The sequence below is a fragment of the Lacerta agilis genome, chromosome 13, assembly GCF_009819535.1.
Source record: "Lacerta agilis isolate rLacAgi1 chromosome 13, rLacAgi1.pri, whole genome shotgun sequence".
Lineage (NCBI taxonomy): Eukaryota > Metazoa > Chordata > Lepidosauria > Squamata > Lacertidae > Lacerta > Lacerta agilis.
The window spans coordinates 25,879,093-25,903,164 of record NC_046324.1 but is presented as its reverse complement, the minus strand read 5'-3'; the positions used below and the strand labels follow the sequence as shown (position 1 = coordinate 25,903,164).

The 24,072-nt window shown below is 48.0% G+C and overlaps 1 protein-coding gene across 1 annotated transcript in view; it reads left to right on the top strand.

The window, feature by feature from the left end:
• The window catches only part of TLE3 (TLE family member 3, transcriptional corepressor), a 48,807-nt gene extending 37,042 nt beyond the window's left edge, over positions 1–11,765 (top strand). Inside the window, 9 exon segments of the mRNA XM_033166595.1 lie at positions 350–482; positions 1,885–2,069; positions 2,868–2,944; positions 4,567–4,816; positions 5,547–5,794; positions 6,741–6,888; positions 8,081–8,231; positions 9,598–9,674; positions 10,368–11,765. Of these exon segments, the coding sequence (XP_033022486.1) occupies positions 350–482; positions 1,885–2,069; positions 2,868–2,944; positions 4,567–4,816; positions 5,547–5,794; positions 6,741–6,888; positions 8,081–8,231; positions 9,598–9,674; positions 10,368–10,475 (1,377 nt within the window). The 3' untranslated portion in view covers positions 10,476–11,765.
• Positions 11,766–24,072: the final 12,307 nt, after the last annotated feature.

Here is a 24,072-nt window from a genome sequence, read left to right as displayed (position 1 = left end):
TAGGAAGAAGCAGAAAGACAACTTTTGAACTCTTCTAAATGTCAAATGGAGGCAGATCTCAGAATTGGGTTCCTGAGGTGGACCATTGAGGTCAAACGATCGGTCCAGCTCATTCAGTACTGTCTGCACTGACTGGCAGCAGCTCGCCAGCTTTTCAGGGAGGGGTCTCACCCAGCCCCTACCCAGAGATGCTGCTGGGGGTTGAATCTGGACCTTCTGCATGCAAAGCATATGTTCTACTGAGCCAAAACCACCTCCCATATTTTTTGTTTGCTAAGAGACCCCACAAGCACTTGGGGAATCGATCTTGCTGATGCCAACCATCTTCCACCATCTTGTTTTGCACCAGAACGACAAATCTTCCACCCCAGGGCTGAAGTCCAACACCCCTACTCCAAGGAACGATGCCCCAACGCCTGGGACAAGCACCACCCCAGGCCTTCGGCCGATGCCAGGCAAGCCATCTGGAATGGATCCCTTAGGTATGTAGCTCCCCTCACAGGGTTGTTGTGTGTGTGGTTCAGGTGTTCGCCACTTCTGCCCAGGCAAAGCAATGTTTGGTGCTAAAAGACTGGCCTAGAGAGGGCTAGGTTTTAGCGTTTTGCGTGGAATGGATGGGGAACTCCCAGCTTCCTGCTTGTCTGACCCACCTTTCCACCCCTCCCTCTACAATCTGAGCAGCCTGTCACACAAGAGAATGCGTAGGCCAGTGGTTAGAATGTAGAACTAGGACAGAGCTTTCTAAACTGTGTGTCGCGGCACATGAGGGTGTCATCTGCGTCGCACAAACGCTCCCCACGCTCCTCCAGGGGCTGGAACGGGTTAGTTTAGCCTCTGGTTTGTTAGTATAACTGAATTACCGTGTCCGTGAAATGACGCATGTCTAAAAAGTGTTGTCACCAAACATGAAACTTTGGAAAGCTCTGATGTAGGAGACCAGGGTTCAAATCACCAGCCAGTGTGGGGTAGTGGTGAGACTGTTGAGCGAGGACCTAAGACACTGGGGTTCAAATCGCCGCCCAGCCATGAATGTAATTGGGTGACCAAGGGCCAGTCAGTGCCTCTCAGCCTCTCCTACCTCACAGGGTTGTTGTGAGGATAAAAGAGGGGAGAGGAGAAGTATGTACATAACCTTGAAAGGTGAGAGATATAAGTGAGCCAAGCCTTCTAGATCAGGCCAGTGGCCCATCTAGTTCTGCATTCCTGTTCTCAAAGTGGCCAGCCAGAGACCCCAGAGGGAAACCTCCAAGCAGGACCAGAGCACAAGAGGACTCCCCCCCCCTTTGGTTTCCAGCAACTGATACTCAGAAGCATTGCTGCGTCTAGCTGTGGAAGCAGAGCATAGCCTTTAAAGCCCTAAACAGCCTGAAGGAGCATCTCCACTTCCATTGCCCAGCCCAGATACTAAGGTCCAGCTCCCAAGGGCCTTTGGGCGGTTCCTCACGGCAAGATGTGAACCTACAGGGAACCCAAGCAGAGGGCCTTCTCGGTAGTGGCACCCTCCCTGTGGAACGCCCTCCCATCAGATGTCAAACAGATGAATAATTATTTGACTTTTAGAAGATAATCTGAAGGCAGCCCAGTCAGGGAAGTTTTTAATGTTGTGATTTTTTGTGTGTGTGGTTTTTAATATTTTGGGAGCCACCCAGGGTGGCTGGAGTAACCCTGTCAGATTTGTGGCATATAAATAAAATAATAACAACAACAATAACAATAACTGTTGTTGCTATTTATTATGGCTAATGGACACTGACAACTCTCCCCAATGAATTTGTCCAATCCTATTTCAAAGTCATCCAAGTTGGTGACCACAGTCAGCGTTTCTGCCCCCGAGTAATTGATCCACTCACCCCCCCTTCCCTTTCCCTTTTCCCCCTTCTCCAGCATCTGCCCTGAGGACACCCATCTCCATTGCCGGTTCCTATGCCACCCCCTTTGCCATGATGGGGCACCATGAGATGAATGGCTCCCTCACCAGCCCTGGGGCCTACGCCAGCCTTCACAACATCCCGCCTCAGATGACGGCTGCCGCTGCTGCCGCCGCCGCTGCCTATGGCCGGTCGCCAATGGTGAGCTTTGGAGCTGTACGTAAAACCTTTTTAGCTCCTTTTTCAATGGGGTGGGTGGGGGGGGGTGGGGGTGGGGGGTTTAACTGCCAGTCCTTCCCCAAAGGGAACTCTGGGAGCTTTAGCTTTGTGAGGGAGATCGCTCTCAGCACCCTTAACAAACTACAGCTCCCATAATTCTTTGGGGGAAAGGCATGACGGTATATAAAGTGGTATTTGAGTATTTTAAATGTACAGTGTGAAAGTGGCCCTAGGTGGGCCAATGGTCTGAGGCAGTTTCTGATGCCCCTCTGGGCCTGTTGCCTAGCAGGACCTTCCTAGTTTATCTTTTGCCAGTTCTTCCATTTCTGGCCCCTGTAGCTCAGTGGTCAGAACATCTGCCTTGCATGCAGAAGGTTCCAGGTTCGATTCCTAGCATCTCCAGGTAGGGACCCTGGGGAGCCGCTGCCAGTCAGTGCAGACAGTACTGAGTGAGATGGACCAATGGTCCAATTCAGTACAAGGCAACTTTCTCTGTCCCGTTCAGTCCATGTTACATTGGTCTGAAGTGCCTGTGGAACAAGGGGAAAGCCCCCACCCTGACTGAAGAATTGAATGCTCATTTTCCTGGCCTTGGAGGAGGGGTCTTTCCCCAACTATCTCCTCTCCTCCCCTGAAAAAACCCAACTGACCACAATTCTGTGAGAAATGACTTTCTGCTCCAGTCAGCAGCACTTTGCTGGGTGGTTTCTGTGGGAGCCTGTGAGAGTATATCTTTGTTTCTCCCAGGCTCCTGATGCCTTCACTTTTGTTGGTTCCCAGGTTGGCTTTGACCCGCATCCGCCGATGAGGACCCCCGTCCTGTCCACCAGCTTGGCGTCCATCCCTGGCGGGAAGCCGTAAGTCAGACCCTCAACCTTCTCCCCCAAAGCGTTCAGTCCACAAGTCTGAAAACCAATTGCCGCCCCTCTCCAGGCAGGGGGCCTACTCTGAGGAAGACCCTAACTCTTTCCTTGCCCATGTAAATCTGGCAGCAGGGAAGAGCTCATCTGGGTGGCTTAATATGTCTGCCTGAGTCATAATCAGAATTAATAAAAAGAAAAGGAAGTCTGAAAACTAAACCAGAAAACCTCCCCACTCCAAGTCTAAAATAAACATGCAGGGGAAAGGGAGCCAGCTAGAGGCACCGGTGGAAGTTTTTGGTGCTGTCTTGGTCTAAAAGAAATGCTGCAAACACAGCAACGAGGTTTCGGGTTGCAGAAATCACATTCTCCTCAAATGAAGAGGCAAGCAGGGTTTGGAAAGGGAACAGAAGTGGTGATGTTCCCGCGGGATGTTCCTCGTGGTTGTTTTGGCACCATCCACACTTGCATAGCATTGCGACAGTTAGGCGATGTGATGTCTTAATTAATCCCTTGGACTGCTGCTAATTTTTGTTTATTACCTGCCCTTCACCCTAGGGTCCCGATGGTGAGTTACAGCGTTAAAACACAATATTGAAAACAATTTAAAACAACTTCCAAGCATAAAAAATAAGGCGGGGTGCTAAAAATGTGCACCTCAACGGCCGGGGTGAAGAGATGCACTGAAAGCTGTAGAATGAAGGTGCCAGAGGCCACCTGTGTGGGGAGCAAGTTTCACAACTTAGGGGCCACCACAAAGAAGGTCATCTCCTGGAGACAACCAAGAGGGCCCCTTCTGCCAATCTCAGCTCCCAATGGGGCCTGTAGGGAAGGAGGGGGCCTTTCATATATTTGGGGCCTGAGTTGTTTAGAGCTTTAAACACCAATGCGAGCACCTTGAGTTGTGCCCGGAAATCAATTGGCAACTGCTAGGAAGGGTAGACTACACCAGCCCTAGGAGACTGTTGGGGGTGTAGCAGACAAGAACATAAGAAGAACCTGGCTGCTGGATGATGATGATATTTTTTTATTTCTATCCCACCCATCTGGCTGGGTGGCTTACAGCATATGTGAAAACATAATAAAACATCAAACATTAAAAAAACAGTATCTTATACAATAAATTTCAGATATGCAGACTAAGGACTATGAGTAGAAAAGCCAGCATGATATAGCAGATAAATGTTGAATTTAGACTTATCATCACCTCTCAAGACTAGACTGCTATGGTGCAAGACGCTTTAATGAAGGGCTGCAAAGAAACACGAGGATTAAAATCATTCTCTTACACTTCCCCCTGCCTTGGAATGCCTCTGAACTCTGTACTTATATACTCCCTCTAAAATAGAGGCATAACCTTTCATGGAAGCCACTGTCACTATCGGCTTTTTTAGGCTGGAAAAGAAGAAATCTAAACTAGGTTCTGAGACCAGGCCAAAGGGAGTCCATCTGGTCCAGCATCCTGTTCTCACCATGGCCAACCAGATGCCTCCATGGGAAGCCTGCAATCAGGCCATGAATGCAATCTCAGTGCCCAGCAACTGGCCTTCAGAGCCCTCATTCACCGCCACCAGCAGCAGCAGCCAGTCTCAGTGCCCCTTGTCTTTTCTCTTCCCTAGAGCCTACTCCTTTCACGTGAGTGCCGATGGGCAGATGCAACCCGTCCCGTTTCCTCACGATGCCCTGGCTGGCCCCGGCATCCCCCGGCACGCCCGTCAGATCAACACGCTGAGCCATGGCGAGGTGGTGTGTGCTGTGACCATCAGCAACCCAACCCGGCACGTGTACACCGGTGGGAAAGGATGTGTGAAGATTTGGGATATCAGCCAGCCAGGCACCAAGAGCCCCATCTCCCAGCTGGATTGCTTGGTAAGTGGCGGGAATGGATGGCCCTCCACTCAAGTCCAAGGAGCCTTTGGTCTTCAGGTCCATGACTCATGAGTTATAAGCCACCAATTGAGGATTTTCCATGTCAGCAGCCGGCCTTGGGGAACTCAACCTGGGTTCTTTGCACCTTTTATTTGTTTCTCCGTGTATTTTAATTGATCAATATGTAAATAAACATTATAAATGCACATTAACAATAGCAATATTTGCATGGGTCACATATAAGCTCGCTCATATTTGGAAATGGCATATATTTCAGAGGACATTTACCATTCTCAATGCAACCACTTCCTTATTCATTTATATCAAGAATGTAATAATTTTTTCTAGGATGAAGAGCAGGAAGTCAACTTTTTGGGGAAATTGTATTAAACTTGATGTAATTTGGCACTGATTTGTTAAAAATTTGGAAAACTAATCAATATTATTTGACAAAAAGTAAAAATGTAATAATATTCTCACATCTGATTAATCATGTCCCAATTTTAAAAAATCAGATTATGGTAATAGAATTAATATTTTGTTCAAGCTGCCTTACTCAGCACCCAGAGTCCACTGGGGAATGAATATATATATAATTGCTAAGTGAACCTCCCCTATATGTATCCGGAATGGTCAAATGTTCCAAAGTTACCTAGTTGAACAGTGTGGACTCTGTTTGCATGGAGTTGGGAGCTGGGCTGTCATTGACGTTACGTTTTCCGGCCCCCAGAACAGGGACAACTATATCCGCTCCTGCAAGCTCCTCCCGGACGGGCGCACACTGATTGTGGGGGGCGAGGCTAGCACCCTCACCATCTGGGACCTGGCCTCCCCCACCCCCAGGATCAAGGCAGAGCTGACCTCCTCCGCCCCCGCCTGCTATGCCTTGGCCATCAGCCCGGACGCCAAAGTCTGCTTCTCCTGTTGCAGCGACGGCAACATTGCTGTCTGGGATCTCCATAACCAAACACTGGTCAGGTGAGCTGCTCCAAAATTCGGGGTCCTGGTGGTAAGGAAGTTCTTTCAAATAAGTCTTGGGTAAATGGGGAAGGAGATTCTGCAGGAAGCATCTGTCCAAATGAAACCAAGGGATTCGAAGAGCTGCATTCTTGCGCCATGTTCTGTTCACCCTTTCCTCTGGAAGAGCGGAAGCCTGTTGTTAAGGGGGAAGGGTCACAGCTCAGGGGTAGAGCACCTGCTTCGCATGCAGAAGGTCCCTGGCATCTGTGCTCTGGAGGCAGCAGTGGTTCTGAATATCAGTTGTGGAAACCACAGGAGGAGAGAGGGCTCTTGTGCTTGAGTCTTTTGCTGTCCCATTGAGGCAACTGGTTGGCCACTGTGGGAACAGGATGCTGGACTTGATGGGCCCCCTTTGGCCTGATCCTGCAGGGCCTTCTTACAGGGAATGTCCCCCATCTGAGACCCTGGGGAGTTGCTGCCATATCATGTAGTCTGCACTAAGCTAGCTGGATCCGTGCTCTGGCTGACCTTCCTGTGTTCTGAGACCTCTTTTAAGCTTCCTGGCTTCCTAAGTTGTCAACCCCCCACCCCCATATACTCAGCTCAGGTCTGCAACCCAAATGCAGGATTCCTCAGCAGCTGTGTCTATCAAGTGTTCCCTCCCAAGTAACTGGAAGCTGGAGATAAGGACCTTTGGGACCCAGACAGTAGAGGCTTAAATTCCCCCCTCTCGCAATAACACAGGAAGCTGCCTTACACTGAGTCCGACCATTGGTCCATCTAGCTCAGTATTGTCTACACTGACTGCCAGTAGCTCTCCAGGGTTTTCAGGCAAGATTCTCTCCCTGCCCTACATAGAGATTCTGGGGATTGAATCTAGGACTTGCTGCTTGCAAGGCAGACCCTGCACCGGTGAGCTTACAGCCCTTCTCCTAAATGTCTCTGAATGTTGGTTTTCTCTCAGGCAATTCCAAGGCCACACAGACGGTGCCAGCTGCATCGACATCTCCCACGATGGCACCAAGCTCTGGACGGGAGGCCTGGACAACACAGTGCGGTCCTGGGACCTCCGGGAAGGCAGGCAGCTGCAGCAGCACGACTTCACCTCTCAGGTAAGCCGGTGTGGGACTCCCTCAGCCTTTTCTCCTAGAGGCAGCAGCCCTCCAGAAACTGCCCTGCTCAGGATGGAGGGCTTCCTTAAGAAGCAACTCTCAAGACCATACCAAGATCCTTGCTGGACCAGACCAAAGGGGGCCCATTTAGGTCCAGCATCCTGCCCTCTCAGTGGCCCACCAGATGCCCCAATGGGAAACCCGCAAGCAGGACCCGAGTGCAACAGCATCTCTCTCCGCTTGAGATGCTCAGAAACCGGCTTGCAGAGGCATCCGGCCTCCTGACAGGGGAGGCTTTGAGCAGAGAAAAAGCCTGGACAAGGGGACAGAAAGCTCAGAGCATCTGGTGTGCTCACTAGCAAAGCTCGGCAGTGTTGTTCCTTACCAACTTCCATAGTGGTATCTCTTGGACATGCAAGCCTCAGGCTGAACAGTCCAGGCAACCTGAGTGAGTTCCTATCCTTAGCTCTCAGCTGGACATCACACATGAGCCATCATGCGCACTTTGGGAACTTGCTGCCGAGGTGGAAACGATGGCATCTTTCTGATGTCGAAAGGAGGCCCCAGTGGGAAACTCTTCTGGAAATCTTATCTGGGACAACAGTTCTAAAGTGGGGCTGTACTGAGGGGGCTAAGAGTCAAGGGGGTGGCAATATGACACTGGAGGTGTAGCTGGTATCCCTGGATCAAGTCCATCAATTTTGTCGACTGAATTTAAACTCAATAGTTTGAACTGGATTTTGAATAAATGTGCAATTATTGTTTTGGATTTTATTGTGCTATTACCTTCCTTAGTGGGTCGGGCAAAGCACTATTCTGAATAATGCTTTTGGTAGAGTAGGGGGCACTGGGGATGAGTTTATAGAACCAAGGGGGTGGGGGCCCAAAACAGTTTGGGACCCACTGGGTTAGGAGATGGTTTGATCTGCAAGCCAGAGGAGCTGCCCCGCTTACCAATGGGGTGTGTCTTGAATGTGCAGCAGCCTCAGGGCCCCGAGTGGGGAACCCTCTTTCTCCAGTTCCCCATCTCTTACAAGTGCACAACTTCTCTTCCTTCCACTTGCCATATACAATGGGATTGAATTTTAAAGTGTGTGTGTGCGCGCGCGCGGTGTGTGAAGCAGGCTTCAAAATGTGGTTGCTTCCTGGAGGAGACACCCCTTTCAGGCCTGCTCTCCTTTCTTCCCCACAGATCTTCTCGCTGGGCTACTGCCCCACAGGCGAATGGCTGGCTGTGGGCATGGAGAGCAGCAACGTGGAAGTTCTCCACCACACCAAGCCGGACAAATACCAGCTCCACCTTCACGAGAGCTGCGTCCTGTCGCTGAAGTTTGCCTACTGCGGTAAGGGGCCTGGAATATCAACGGAGTTAGTTGCCTCTTTCTTGGGGAAGGGCCTGCAGAGTCCCAAGATGTCCCAGACTCAATCCTCAGTGTAGCTGCACCTAGAAAGGTCCCCCTTCTCTCTCTATGAGACTCTGGAGAGCCCTACGCCCTGACCAAATAGAGGGGACTGAGCTCAATAAACCAGACTCGGTGCAGAGCAGCTGCTGCCAAAATGGCGCTTGATTTATATTGCTTGCTAAGGTGATTTTATCATCATGGGTGGTGCGTTGTAGGGAACCCCATAGGGAGGGGTGAATGCTGGTCTGCTCCTTACCTTAATTTCTGGGGAGATTCCTAGTTGGGAGGCATGCACGAGGTATGGGAGAGCAACATCAGAACAGGGCTCGACCTGATGGAGTTGCTTGCCTTTGTTTATTTGCCTCCTTTTCTTCCGTGGTGGAACCTGAGATGCGGCTGCTGTTGTGACTTAGAGCAGCCTCTTCCCACCTGGGGCCCTCCAGATGTTTGGGACGTCAACTCCCACCAGATCCATCCAGCCCTAGGATGCTGGGGCTTATGCAAGTTGTGGTCCAAAATGTCTGGAGGGCACCAGGTTGGGGAAGGATGTCGTAGAATATGTTGCAGAAGAGTATGAACCCATTACTGTCATTCCAGCATTTACAAAAGTTAGATTGGGGCGGTGGACAAGGTGGTAAATCGGAGTCAACCAGTCCATCTCTGGGTGATTTGTGGTAGATCTGCAAGGATTTCCCATGGTTTTACAATGGCAATAAATAAATGACTCCCCATTCCCTGGAAGTAAATTCTACTGCTGAAGTGAAGGAAGCTTTGGGGTAACCAGGAGTGAAGGTTTTTGTGGGTCCAGTTCAGTTCTAGTCCCCAAAAGCAAAATCTTGGGCTCAGAATTATTTAATTCCAAGTGTTACGCCTTTTGTACCATGCCCTGGTTGGTGGACCTTATTTATTTATTTATATCATTTTTATCCCACCTTTCCTCCAAGGAGCTCAAGGTGGCATACATAATTCTCCTCCTTGCTGTTTTACAACAACCCTGCAAGGGAGGTTAAGTGACTGGCTCAAAGTCATTCAGTGAGCTTCATGGCTTAAGTGGGGATTTGAACCCAGGTCTCCCAGGTCCTAGACTGACACATGTAACCGCTATACCACATTGACTCTTGGTGGTTTTAGTTAAAAAAAAGAGATCCCACAAGTCTTCCCTCTCCTAGGTTAGATCCTACCAAGAGCTGAATGTCCTGGTTGAGATTTTTCTAGGGTTTCTGGGGACCACGTCACTGGATTCTGTCACTATTCTGGCCTCCTTTCTGACCTGGAAGAATTGAAACTCTGCTTTGTGTGTCTTTAGGGAAGTGGTTTGTGAGCACTGGGAAAGATAACCTCCTCAACGCTTGGAGGACTCCCTATGGAGCGAGCATATTCCAGGTAAGGGTCATTCCTGCTACCAGGATTCAAATCCTGCCTTGGGTGCCATCTGAATTGAAAGGGGTGTGTGTGTGTGTGTGCGCACGCCCGCAGATCAGATTCTACTGCTCCATCTTGGTGCCAAGACGCAAGCTGGAAAGTGTGACTTGATGGGACAGGAAACAGCACCTCTGAGCACGAGCAGAGTGCTTTCCCCCTGTTAACTTGAGTAACCAGATCGGGGGTGGAGTGGGCAAAGTGGAGCTGAAGCAAATTGGCTGGGTTGATGAAGGACTGACGGAAAGGAGTAGGGTTGTAAACGAAGCCTGAGGGTGCAGGATACCTCCCTTCTCCTCCTTGAGGCCCTTAGCAAGCCCTGTAGGTGAGGGGAGGGCTTGGTCCATTGCAGCAGCATTGACAGATGTGTCTGGAGTCGATCAGTTCTATCTTCTGCATCCATCGGCACTTTCCAGAACGACACAGCACCACCAGTATGGTCTAACCCAGGGAACCCAAACTGGGTACCCCAGTTCTAGCTCTTGTGCCCCATTGAGCCCCACCCTCACCATTTCCGCCATGTTTCTGATACATCACTTATACCCTTGTTGTCTCTTAGTATTGATAGATCTTGACATGTGACGCGCCCCTAAGCGTTTCCTGAAACTGATTAAAGCCCTGCTGAGTTTCCCTTTCCCTTTCTTTTCCCGCCTCCAGTCGAAAGAATCTTCTTCCGTCTTGAGCTGCGACATTTCGGCGGACAACCAGTACATCGTCACGGGCTCGGGGGACAAGAAGGCCACTGTCTACGAGGTGATCTACTGAGCCCAGGGGATTCTGCGGGGCCACCACACTCCAGGCAGACTGCGATCCGACCAGGCGGAGGTCGGGACTCCAGCGGGCAGATGGAGAGAGTGCCTGAGCACGTCCCCATGATGCTCTCTGTTGTGGAAGCTGCACCACCTGGCTGTGGGGCGGGGGGAGATCTTCCATCACCCTCTTGGGGTTTGCTGCTCTGGTGGCAATTGAGACCTTGGCGCTTGGTCCAGCTGTGCGGGATTTTGCAAACGTTTTCTCCGGAGACCTCAGCCGGCTTGTGGTTTTTCCTGGTTTTTAACTTCTTGGTTCTCATGCCTGTGATCTCGGGAAGCAAACTCCGGACCAGATTTGCTTCCCGGCAGAGACTCGTCCTTCTTTGTCTCTCTGTAAGACTTGTGGGAAATGTAAATAGCGGACGAGTTTTAATACGGTGGGGGACTCCTCCTGGCCTCGGGGGGCCAGCTGTGTATTTTTTTTTTTCCTCCTCTTACTTTGGTCTGCTGTAACTGTATTCCACTGGGGTTTTGGTTTTTTGGTTTTGGTGGTGGCCACCCTTCTCCTGCCCCCCCCCCTTCCAAACACTCATTTGGTAGAGAGACTCTGCTGACCTACCACTTGCCCCAGCGGGAGCAAAATTTCCCTCCGACATCCCATCTTCTACTGCCGTACCTGTGAAGCATCCGCTGTCTCTTTTTCCAAGACCCGAACCCTTGTCCGGATTGCAACCTTTAGCCGCTGACGGACGGCAGCAATGGAACAATCACCACCGTCTTCTATAGGGATTCTTATTTTTATTTTTTAAAAGCACTTCCGTCTTTGGAGCGAAGCGATGAATGAGAGGTCCATATCCGGATAGGGTTTTGGACCCCACCATGCCTGTCACATGCGACCTTTAGATCTAGATGCTGAGGGAAGGAGTTTCAAGAAAGCAACGTTCAACAATATGCTCAGGGAGCCAGAGAGAGAGAGAGTGAGAGAGAGAAAGCTAATAGCAACTTGTGTGGGCTTTTTAATTTTATTTTAAACACTCCAATGAAAGTAAAAGTGATAGAGATGGTAACGTTTAAATGCAGGTTGTTGTTGTTTTTAAAACGTTTACTAACACGAAGCGATTTCTGTGCGACGGGGGACTGGGGGTGGCGTTGGCATCTAGTGGGGGTTTTGTGTGGCTTTGGCAAATCTTCCCTCTCCCAGCCTCTTGGATCAAGTGAAAGTTGGAGGGGGAGGGGAGGAGGAGGGAGACTCGCCCTCCTGACGTTTTTTGTACTAAAGGAGAAAATAAAATTTAAACACGGGGGGGGGGGGAAATCTACGTATTTGTGTAGCAGAAGATCTTGCCCTGTAATGTAGCATATGGAAGAGAATTTTTATACCACATTTTTATGGATTATTTTTTAATTTTTGATTTTGATCTGGTTTAAAAGAAATACAAAACACTATGGCTTAAAAGGTGAGAGAGAAAAAAACCTACCTGTTTTTATTAAAGGCCATGCCGGTGCATAAAGGACGATGGAGTGGAGAGAGCTTCTTTTCCTGCTTGTTCTTTTCTTTGGTGGTCTGTGCCTTTCAGGGTGGGGTGTGGGGTGGGGGTGCTCCTTAGCTCTAGGTAGGAACCGGGATGGAGTGGAAGGGAAGTCTCTGAGTTGGCGGTGGTGCAGAAATTGATTGTGGTGGTGGTTTTAAATTGCAACTGGCATCCAAGCAGAATTGTAGAAGAGGAAGGGACCCCAAGGGTAATCTGTTCCAACCCCCTGCAACGCAGGTCAGTTCAACAGCAGCAGCAGCAAACTTTGGGGGCCCTTTACCATTGTGTGCCTTCTGTTCTGTACTCAAGTCTTTGTCAACCTGCTTTTTGTGTTTTGTTTTGTGTTTTGGTTTTTTTGAAAGAAGCTCCCACTGCTGCGCCCCCTCCCATCTGTCACTTGAGGCCATTGCCTCGCTCTGCCTACTGATAGAGCCGGCTCTGCTTTAGAGATGACACAGGAAGATGCCTTATGCAGTCCATTGATCCATTTAGCTCCATAGTCTACAGCAGTGGTTCCCTAGCTGGAAGAGGAAAGAGCAGAGCAACCACCCACATTTCCAATAAAATATACTGCAGTGAAAGGTTGAAGCCTGAGTTGTAGGTGAGAAAGGAGCAAGGGGGCTGGAACTATGGCCAGGGAGGTGCCCCCACCCAGAAACCCACCAATAGCCTTAGCAAGGAATGAAGATGGATTTGTGGGCTGGGAGTGGCGCCCCCCTCCTGGCACGGTCTGTGCAGAGGGTGTTGGATCTGCCAGTTCCCTCCAGTCTTCTGCCCTTTATGAGCAGATTCATCTCTGCTATAAACTTTGCCTAGTCAGCACTTTTGGAAAGGTTAAATTTATGGATAACCTAAATCTATTTTCCGTTTGCCACTATTTCAAAGGCCCTTCCTGCCTATGTCTCTTCTGGGTCTTATTGCAGCTTTTGAGAACTCTGAGCACTAATTCCTCTTTATCATGTTTTGTTTAAGGATGTTTTTAGCTCTTCAAGATGCTCTGTGTGGGGTGATACAACTCTAAAATAACATGGGATGGAGCAAAACATATTTATTTATTTATGCTTGCTTGCTTAAAATGGCCTTGGTACTTATCATATGATGAGTAAGTCTTGTGAGTTTCAACACTTGACATGGAAGGCGAGCTGGAGGATAATCTTTATTTTTAATGAACTGAATCTGGAAGGATAGAGTCCTGGTTTTTAATTTTATTAATATAAGCTGCCTTGGACATTTGTTACGAGTGGAAAGGTGTAATCAGGATTCACAAAGAGAGTTCAAATAACAACTGTATTCCAAAACTGAGCTACAATTCCCAGAGAGGTTTAACAGTCAAGCCCTCTTCCCAGGGAATTTTGGAAATTGTAGCGCTGTGAAGGGCATGGAGGCCACCCAACAACACTTGGCACCGTTGCCCAAACTGTAGTTCCCATAATTCTTTGGGGGGGGGAGTTCTAGTGCTAAAAATGTATGGTGGGAATGTGGCCAGAGGGACAGAAGGAGGAGGAGGAGAGCTGAGAACAGCGCCTGGTCCAAATTCCAGGATCCCTACCATTTCTGGCACTCGTTGACACTCTCCAAACATCATGGCCAGCCTCTCCCCCAATATACACAAAAACTCTAAAATTACAAGTCATTAATATCCCAGTCAATTGTGTGCCTTGTTAAGGCTTCATTTCCGGAAAAGGTCTGAGAGTGGCTCCATTTGATACAAGTTATGTCAGGCAACAGTGGGGGAATAGATCTGTGACGCTCAAGCGATTCCAGGAAACGGTTCTGAGGGCAAGTCAACAGATGGCGTTTGCAGGTAGGCTGAAGCCTTCACCAAACCAGTCGTGGACCCCCGAAAGAAGGTGGGTGGCTAAGCACCGGACAAGCCACATTCTGTGGCTAATGAGCCATGTTGGTGAGGATGGATTTAATGATCTCCAGGCCTCATGGGAGGCAAAAGGAATATTCATCCCCGCTCTTGTTCAGAATGTGCTTGTCGAGATGGGCCTGGAGAGACTTCAATAGAGCCAGTGTGCCGGTAGCAGACCTGGGAGCAAACAAGGTTCAAATCCCCTTACTCACTGGGTGACCTTAGGCCAGTCACTGCCTCTGCGTAATCTACTTCACAGGGCCGCTGTTGCGGAGATCAAATGAAGAGGAGAACCCTGTGTACACTACCTTGAACTGCTTGAAGAAAAAGGTGCAATAAATCAGTAGCAGGGAAGGCACTAGATGATTTGCCTCCTGAGGTAAAGTGGGCTACTTCCTGTTGCCTCCTGCTTGCCTTTGGAAGCACATTGGCCTTGCCTTGCACTGTGGAATGGGGTTCTTCCTCTGGCTTTTGGAGCAAGCTGGCCTTGCAGGCACATTTGAAGTGGCAAATAATAAAGTTCCTCAGACGAAGGCCTAGGCCTAAAGGAGCAATTCATTGTGGCAGCTTCGCTACAACAACAAATGGAGAAAGGGATGGGGAAGAGTCTTGTTAATGCCAGAACTGAGAGCACCCAGTGCAGCTGAATGCTGGAGGGTTCACACAGCGCATAGTTAAGCAATGGTTGCTCCCACAAGGAGGGGCGGGATGGGGCAAATTAAATGAGGACTGGGCAAATTCGTGGAGCAGAAGGCTATCAATGGCTCCTAGCCACAGTGGCTGGGTTCTGCCTCCATTATCGGGATGTTCCTGAATACCACTTGCTGGGAATCGCAGGTGAGCAGGGTGCTGTTGCTCTCAGGTCCTGCTTGCAGGTTAATCCATGGGGGCATCTAGGTGGCCACTGTGAGAACAGGGTGTTGGACTCTGCAGGCCTTTTCTTTGGTTCTTGGGGTCCCAGGGAGGAGCTTCTGCATTTGGCTAGTGCTGCTGGCAGCAAAATGGGTGGAAGGCAGCACTGCAGGCAGGTGGGCTGAGAGCACACAAGGATTTGACACCCACCCTTGAGGTACTGCTTGCCTAACAGATGGGCTGGCCCACATTTCATTTCGGCTAAAATGTATGCTCCATCCACAGCCTGCATGGATATTTGCGGCCTCTCCCGATGGCATCTCTTTGCAGAGTAGTCCTCTGTGCCTTTTAATGTCACCTGTCTCCGCCTCCCTCAAATTAATCCTGTGGAGTGCACAATGGCAGCATCACCTCCCTGCCGCTCTTGCAGCCATGGTGGCTCCTGGAGCAGATGGCAGGAGGCAGCTTGGTGTGTGCCATCAGCTGCTGCTCTCTCGAGTTGACATGCCAGCGTGCAAAATTTTGTTGGTGCCCCCCCCTCCACATCACTTCATCTGTTCCACTGCTGCATCCCACCCGTTTTAATTACTGTAATTGAGTTATAATGAACGATTGTGCAGTGCCATTGTCTGCGATGGCAGGGGGAATTTCTATGCATTCCACACTCCCATCTAACAAACACATCCAGTTCTATTTGCTGGGTTGAGGGTTGCTGACATGCCGTAATGGCAGAACTAAAGGAATTGCTGGCTGAGATTCCTGCATTGCCAGGGCTGGACTAGATGACCGCTAGATGAAGTGGTTCAGGTTAGGGGTAAAGGGTTAGGGGTTCAGGTTGCAAGCTATTTTTAGTTTCGTGAAACTTTGTTCAGGTCCATCCATCATGGGCTATTGCAAAGCTAGTGCTATGAGGAACGGCTTAGGGAGCTGGGTATGTTTCGCCTGGAGAAGAGAAGGTTAAGGGGTGATATGATAGCCATGTTCAAATATATCAAAGGATGTCATATAGAGGAGGGTGAGAGGTTGTTTTCTGCTGCTCCAGAGAAGCGGACACGGGGCAATGGATTCAAACTACAAGAAAGAAGATTCCACCTAAACATTAGGAAGAACTTCCTGACAGTAAGAGCTGTCCGACAGTAGAATTTGCTGCCAAGGAATGTGGTGGAGTCTCCTTCTTTTGAGGTCTTGAAGCAGATGCTTGACAGCCATCTGTCAGGAATGCTTTGATGGTGTTTCCTGCTTGGCAGGGGGTTGGACTGGATGGCCCTTGTGGTCTCTTCCAACTCTATGATTCTATGAAAGCAAGCATCTGAGCTGTGTTCTCCCCCATTGTTAGATTATCTTGTTAGGCTGTGCTTGGATTATTTATATGGGGACAAGGCACCAACTGACTTTCAAATCGTTCCCTGGTAGGATGAGGAATTTAGGAAGTCAATATGTTTCTAAAAACACCAGATTTCAAAGGGAAAGAAAGATCAAAGCAGAGAAGGTCGAAGCCAAAAATAGAGCACCTTGAGCAAGATGAAAGCGGGGGACAGGGCAGATCTCATCCTCAAATGGTCTTCAGAAGATAAAGGAACAGGGAAATGGCCAGGCTGGCAAAGGATGGAGAACCAGAAGGAGAACCTATCTAGCAGGACCAGTGGTCCGGGATTATGGAGACTGCAGTCCAGAAACAGCTGGAGACCCAAGTTTGGGAAACCCTGTAATAGATGAAAACTCACATCAATTTTCATGGGAAAAGAGGGGCAAATTGGGCATTACTGGAAATGAAATTGTCTGTGCAGGATTTTATATACAGGCTTCTTGAAAATGGAACATTGTTCCATACAAATTCCTGCATGTAGAAAACTAGCATGTTGGGAGATGGGGGGCAAGGCTAGAGCCCTCCAGTCTCCCGGCTGTGTTCTGTGTGCAGGCCAGCACATATGAATCATGAAATTGTAGAATGTTGGAGGTGGAAGGGATTCCAAGGGTCATCTAGTCACAGCTAGAGTCCCCAACCTCTGCTTTAAAACCTCCCATGACGGAGAGTCCATTACTTTTCTAGGTGGTTCGTTCCACTTTCCAACAGCTGTGTGCAAAGAGTCCAGTTGGTCACCACCTCCTCTGCTGTTTACGACAACCTGGCCCACCTCATGCTCTGCCAGGTCCTGCAAAAAGTGGTTCTTATCACCACTACAGCCGCATTTCTGCTCAGTCCCAGCGCATACGAGCCCATCAATTTAGCCACTTGGGACACATTGCTTGGGGACTCTCCTTCCCAGGTTTCCGTGCCATGGTGACACCATAAATCATCTCACCCATCAAGGGAAGAACAATAAGCAACTGACACTTAACGTCACTAGCTCCCCCCGAGAGCTTGGCCGTTTTCCAGAGCGGGAATGGGGGCATGTCACAAAGGCAGGCACACCTTGTATATGCAGCAGCCCACGAACCCGTCTGTTGAGGTTTTGGAAAGGCCTTGTGGGAAGGGGGCAGGCACTGTTTGGAAATCTACAGACACCCCACCAACTCCCTTTTCTCTGAATCTGCTATGGTGATAGAGGTCGAGTTGTCTTTGGAGGAGAAAAAATGGAGATTTCGTGATGTGTTGTAACGTGTGTGTGTGTTTACAAATGCCACATTTTCAGCCAGAACAGAGCAGTTTGGACTATTTATTTAATTCATACAATTCGTACACTTGACAACAATTCAGAGTGGTTTGCCAAAAGGATAAAGTGGTAATGTTATCCAGAAGAAGAATTTGCAGCGAAAAGTTAAAATGTTTGAAAAGTTAAAATAAGCACACTAATAATGGATTAAAACTCACAACAATTTTCTAAATATCTGAGTAGGCATGTCTAAACAAGAATGCTTTCTAGCAGGTGGCGAAGAAAATGAAAGTGCCTGCCTGGTGTCAATAGGCAGGGAGTTCCAAAGTGTAGATCCTACCACTCTAAAAGGCTGAGATCTTACAAATGTGGAACAGATATTATGTGGCACCTTTAACAGGGCCAGTTCCTCCAATCAAATTGGTTGAGTGGGCATTATATATGGGGTAAGGCTTCTCATAGGTAAACTGGTTCCAAGTTGTTACAAACCCCCAAATGTGGTGTCTCCCCACATTTGACAGCTTTCCCACATAGCTCCCAAACTCATGCTGCAGAGCAGTATTTATTATATTTATTTTTAAAATCTTGCTACATGGAAGACAGACACAGCTATAAACTGGAAACTGGATCCTTTACTTAACAACCTCAACCATACTCCCACCACCACCAACCCCCCCCCCCAAACCTCCAGCCATTACTGGCTGCAGCAGAAGCAAGGAGGAAAGAGGTGAAACAGAAACCATAAACTTACAACTCAGGAGGGCTGCTTAGCTCTCTGGGCCAAGATGCACAAACGCTTTCTTGGCTTTTTTCCTTTCAGTGCAGCAGGTATGAATTAAAGGCAGTTGCTTATTCCAAAAACTCAAGACCCTTCTTTTCTGTCTCCAGCTACAACCGAGCTGCAAAATCTCTGCCTTACAGTTATTTATTTCAGGTAGGTAGCTGTGTTGGTCTGACAGTCAATATATATATATATATATAAATATTTAAAAATTGTCCAGTAGCACCTTAGAGACCAACTAAGTTTGTTCTTGGTATAAGCAAAAAAAACAAAAAACAAAATCATTTAGTTATTTATTTGTTTATGTGCCACTCAGTGCCAAAAGATTGGCACTGGCAGATTACTAGTTTAGCAACTCCCCCTGTAAGGATGGGGCCTATGAAACATTGCTAGTGATCATTTATCTGTGATTCCTGCATTGCAGGGGGTGGACTAGATGACCCTTAGTCTCCCTTCCAACTCTATGATTATTTGATTCTAATAGTCTGGAGTTGCCAACCGTCCCTTTAACAAGCCATTTTGAGCACCGTGAAGCTAATTCCCCTGTTGGGGACAGGGATGGGCAAATCGGTCAGTTTCAATTTCCTTCCAATTCTCATCCCATTTCCCGTATTTCCACACCAGTTTGCAATTTAATTAAAGTCCTCACTGGAAATTTGTCAGCATTTTAGTGATATTTCTTCTTAACAGACACATTTTTCTGCATGATCCAATGCAGCAATGTACCGTATTTTTCTGTGTATAAGATGATATTTTTCCATAGAAATAATAGGCAAAAATTGTGGGTTGTCTTATACATGGAAAGCAGGGGGGGGCGATTGGTGGCAGCAGCCAGCAGGAGATTGGCAGTGGCAGTTGGGCGTGTGATTGGTTTTTGTTGCGGTCCCCCCCCCCAATAGGGGTCGTCTTATACATGGTGGCGTGTTATACACAGAAAAATATGGCATGTGGTTTTCACAAATGGATGCATCTTTATATGCATTTTACCTAACATGCATTTGGGGACACCTTACCTGGTTCGAGAACTCCATTGCAAAATTTGAACAAGTGCAAATTTTGAAAGGATAATTGTTTCAGGAAATGTCCCTTCCTAAATGCCAACCTGATGATCATTTTTAATGATTGCTATACAGTTTTACAGACATTTTATGGACCATGCAAAACGACATTGAATCAATTTAACCCAGAATAGCTTTTGAAATTCCCAAGTCATTTTACAACTTTTCAGCACCCCTCATTTTTGGAATGTGAAAGTTGAGAAATTCAACGCCCAACTCCCAGAGGCATTTTTCGGTGGGAACTCCCAGCTCCTCTGTGCAGCTGCCCAGAGGGTTGGCCAAGTGTATGGAGTTTGTGTGTGCTATTGCCTCCTGGACTGAATCTCTTAGCCGGGCCCCTCATTGCCAGGCCTGAAATATTTAGGAATCAGCCGGTTTAATGAGAACAAAAGAAATTAATTGGCGGTTTAGGCCTAATGAGACGGCTGTGCAAATTGACGGTCCTCATCAGCAGAAACAAACAGGCTCCCTTCCATGGTCTGCTCCGCCGCATTGAACGGAGGAAAAGCTTTTGCCAGGATGATAAATAGCAGGTCAGGAGAGACCATCTGTGCTTCTCTTCTCTTCTCTTCTCCCCTCCACTCCCAAGGGAGGAGGGAGGAGGCTTAGCAGAGAGAGGGGAGGAAAATAGACGGCCATGAAAGCCGCCATTCTCTGGTTCATTCATGGCGGCTCTGCTTGACACCGCCACCTCGCCACGGAGATAAAGGAGGCAGCCAGCCACGCTCTGCACACTTGAGAAAGCCCAAAGAGTTCCGATTTCAGGGCCTGTTTAGTACCTATTGAGGTGCTCACAAAAGACCCAGGCCCCAGCGAGGCAGCGCTTGGGCGGACAGCTCTTGGAGCAGACAGGAGCTGCCCAGGGCCCCTGGCGGCCTCCATTTGTTCTCTCTGTTTACTTAAGACGTTCTCCAATTCCCACTGCGGAGCCCTTTTTTTTTTTTTTTAAAAGCTGGCTTGGCTGATGCTCCCGGGCTGTGCGGTGGGTGGGTGCGGGGAGAGGGGAGGAGAAGCAGGATTGCAGAAAGGGACCCGTCTGATCTTTTAATAATCAAAGTAATTAGAATAATCCTTTCAGGGCTGAATAGGGGATTATTCCTCCATGTCATTGGAGTTTCATCCTCCGTTTGGTCTCCTAAAACGTGGAAAGGGGAGAAGAGAGGACTTCAAAAGCAGCCACAGCGCTCCTCCCTGCCTTTTAATACCCTCAATAAATTTTCCACCGCATGACTTGAGTGGGGTGTGAGTGTGGGTGAATGTTTTGGATTCTCAGGGAATGTTTTTTGGGGGTCTTCCCACCTCTGGGGGTGCTGGCTGTACCAGCTGATAAAAAAAACTTTTAGAGAAGTCAAGGGCATCTCTGGGGTTAATTGGAAGCAGCCAGTGCCACCAGGGGGGTGATTATAAAATGATGGGGAATTAAAGAGGGCCTAAATCCTGCCTGTATTTTGCTGTTTCTTGTCAGCTCTCCAGGGACAAAGGCTTCTTCAAGAGGAGGAGGAGGACTAACCCGTCCTTCACAGGCAGAGGCCAATTCTCATGTAACTCATCAATGCTCACTGAGGCCTGAGGTCTCCTAGGACTGACCTTCCTGTGCTAGCTGGGGCTAAGGGTTGTAGCAGCTCACATTTCCAAAAACCTCTGGAGGGCACCAGGTTGGCAAAGGCTGATTTAGGGTTAAGATGCCTGTGGAAAGCGGAGCCAGAGCATAGACATCATGGCTAGCATTCTCATTCATGAATTCCTCCAATTCTCTTTTAATGCCATCCCAGTTGGCAGTCATCACTGACTCCTGCGGAAGTGAGTTCCATACTGCTGCATGAAGAAGGACTTTGTTTTTATATTTTAAAGAATTTTATTTAATTTTCCTTTAACATTTTAACATACAACATATATCCATATCATTCATATTGCATTCCCTCCTCCCTCCTTCCCAGGCCTCCCCCAACTTCCCCTTCTGCTTTATTTCCCCCCTTGTTTTACACTGCTGTATCTAAAGGTTTTTACATATTATTTTCTTATTAACCATATATCATTACTACTAAAATTTTCAATGTCCTGCCATCAAGTCGCTGGTCTTTTTTTGTTTTGTTTCTACAAGTAGTCTATAAATGGTTCCCATTCTCTTTCAGAGTCACTGTTGTCCTTCTCGCGTAGTCTGTCAATTCAGCCATTTCTGCATAATTCATCAGTTTTTCTTGCCATTGATCTTTTGTTGGTATTTGTCCAGTCTTCCAATTTTGTGCTATTAGCATTCTCGCCGCAGTTGTAGCATACATGAATAAAGTCCTCTTCTCCTTTGGAATATTGTGACCTAAAATGCCTAACAAAAACGCTTCTGGTTGTTTTACAAATGTAGTTTTCAACATTTTCTTCAATCCATTATATATCATTTCCCAATATTCCCTAACCTTCTTAGAGTCCCAAGAAGGACTTTGTTTTTATCTGCCCTGAATCTCCCAACATTCAGCTTCATTGGATGCCCACAACTTCTAGTGTTAGGAGAGATGCAGAAAAACATTCCTCTATCCGGGAGAAAATTTCTCAGTGCCATACATAATTTCATCATGTGACTCTTTTCTCTACATGTCCCAAATGCAGCAACCTTTCTTAACAGGGGAGTCACTCCACCACCCCCATTTGGCCATTTTTGTTCTGAGCCTGGTGGACCAATGGCCTGACTCTGTCTAAGGCCACTTCCTCATCTTTCAACCTACCTCACAAGGTTGTTTTAAGATTTGTTCTAAGCTCCACGAAGAACACACAGGAAGGCATTCAGTCAATACACCCAAGTGCAGCAGTTATTCCAGATGTCAACGGGGTAGACATGCTATCTTGTGAACAGAGAGGGAAAGGGGGAATAACAGCTGTACAGTATTTTAGTTCCTTGGTCTTAGCTGAGGTGAGTGGTCTGTTGTGGGAGGAGAAAGCAGCCTTTGTATCTCTGCTGAGCAGCTCTCAATGCAAAAAAAATGATAAGTCAGGAAACGAACAAAGAGTGTAATATGTTATGCCAAACGACTAACGGGAACTCCATCCCTGCTAAATGCCGTCTGGTGGTTTGTTGACGGGGCTTCTGTTCCTCATTAGCCAAAGCCTTGACCTTGACCCTGGTCAGCCTTTTTGCTGGGAGATGGAATCCCAGAACAACTCATTTGGCCAACACATTGGCCCAGCAATCCATAAATATTGATTTGTTGTTCTGCGGAGTAATTTAAATGTCAATTATAAGCTCCAGGCAGATCTGGATCAACAATGAAACTGCAGAGAAGTAGGAGCTTCCAAGAGCTGCTGGTGGTGGGATTTGTTAGAGGGAAGGATGGGGTGTGGGGCAGGGTCCTTACATTTAAGGCCATTGCTTTGGTAAAGGGAAGGGAGAATCTGATGTGCATGCCTGACGTTTGTTTATGTTTTGATGTGGCCCAAGGCAGCTTCCTAACAGGCAGGGGTCTGCAACCTTTAAGACAAAAAGAGCCACTTGGACCCGTTTCTGAAGAAAAAAAAAGAAACTGGGAGCCGCAAAACCACTGTGACATTTAAAACAAATATAACACTGCATTTTATTTTTAAAAATCCAATTTAAATTTAAAAAATCTGCTTTAAATAAAAAAAATCTGATTTAAATTTTAAAAAATCCATTATTATTTTTTAAATCATTCATTTTTATCCAACCTGGGGACCACTACCAGGTCACAGCCTGATCCAAGGTGGGTTGCAACAGCATACAAATATTTGATTTGTTGTTGTTTTTTTAAAAAATGAGTCCTCAACAGCACACTTGTGTTAAATGTTTGTCCCATGTCTAATTGAAGACTGCTGGCTTTTACAATAATCTTAGTGTCTTTTACCCTTAATATTCCAGACCAGAGGCTATGCTCACCTCTTCCAACCTCCTCTCTTGCTAAATAAAGCACAGAATTGCATCAGAGAAGCCTGTGATGTTTGTGCTGACTTGCATACAGGTGGCTGTAGTAGTTCATAGTGTTCAAACCTTTTTAGGGGAGTTCCCTGCCCCCTTAATGACAATGGCGATAGATTTTGCACATGAACACAGATCCAAGTTAGGACTCCTCTCTTCCACGCCAACAGGTGCTTTGTCAAGGCTCCCCTAACACACACTCAGGACAGAGGAAAAACTGCAACCTTTTGGGGCGTCATTCTCCTACCCATGTCTCTGTGAGAACCAGCCCTTTATTCTGCCTCCCGTAGTACATCCTCCCCCTTCAAGAAATCATTTCCTTTGGACTTTCGGCCCATCTCCACCCCTATTACCCCTTGCCCTCGCGAAGGAAGCATTTTCACAAGTTTTCTTTTTGGTGGGCTGTCCGTGCTTCCAAACACCTGGAAGTCATGACAGGGGCTTCTCCCCCCACCTAGTAAATTCTGCCTCTGCATAAGTTACTCAGGTTTGGTTTTCTTTAAGAAGAAGAAGAAGAAGAAGAAGAAGAGTTTGGATTTGATATCCCGCTTTATCACTACCCGAAGGAGTCTCAAAGCGGCTAACATTCTCCTTTCCCTTCCTCCCCCACAACAAACACTCTGTGAGGTGAGTGGGGCTGAGAGACTTCAAAGAAGTGTGACTAGCCCAAGGTCACCCAGCAGCTGCATGTGGAGGAGCGGAGACACGAACCCGGTTCCCCAGATTACGAGTCTGCCACTCTTAACCACTACACCACACTGGCTCTTTACCAGCCCACCCACCCATCCACCCCGGTCGAAGCAGAGCAATAAGTCATTTACCTCAGCAGGGGACAAGCTCAGCTCCAATAATGAAACCCTTCCAAGGAGTGGGGGGGGGGTCCAAAACTTGTGACAAGCAGGTAGATGGTTGGAGAGCAGCATCGGAGGGGGAGGGGGGAAGGAAATGAGAGGGGGAGGGGGGAAGGAAGCGAGAGAAAGCTTTCCCAGTTTTTACGCAAGCTGGAGCCTGAAAAG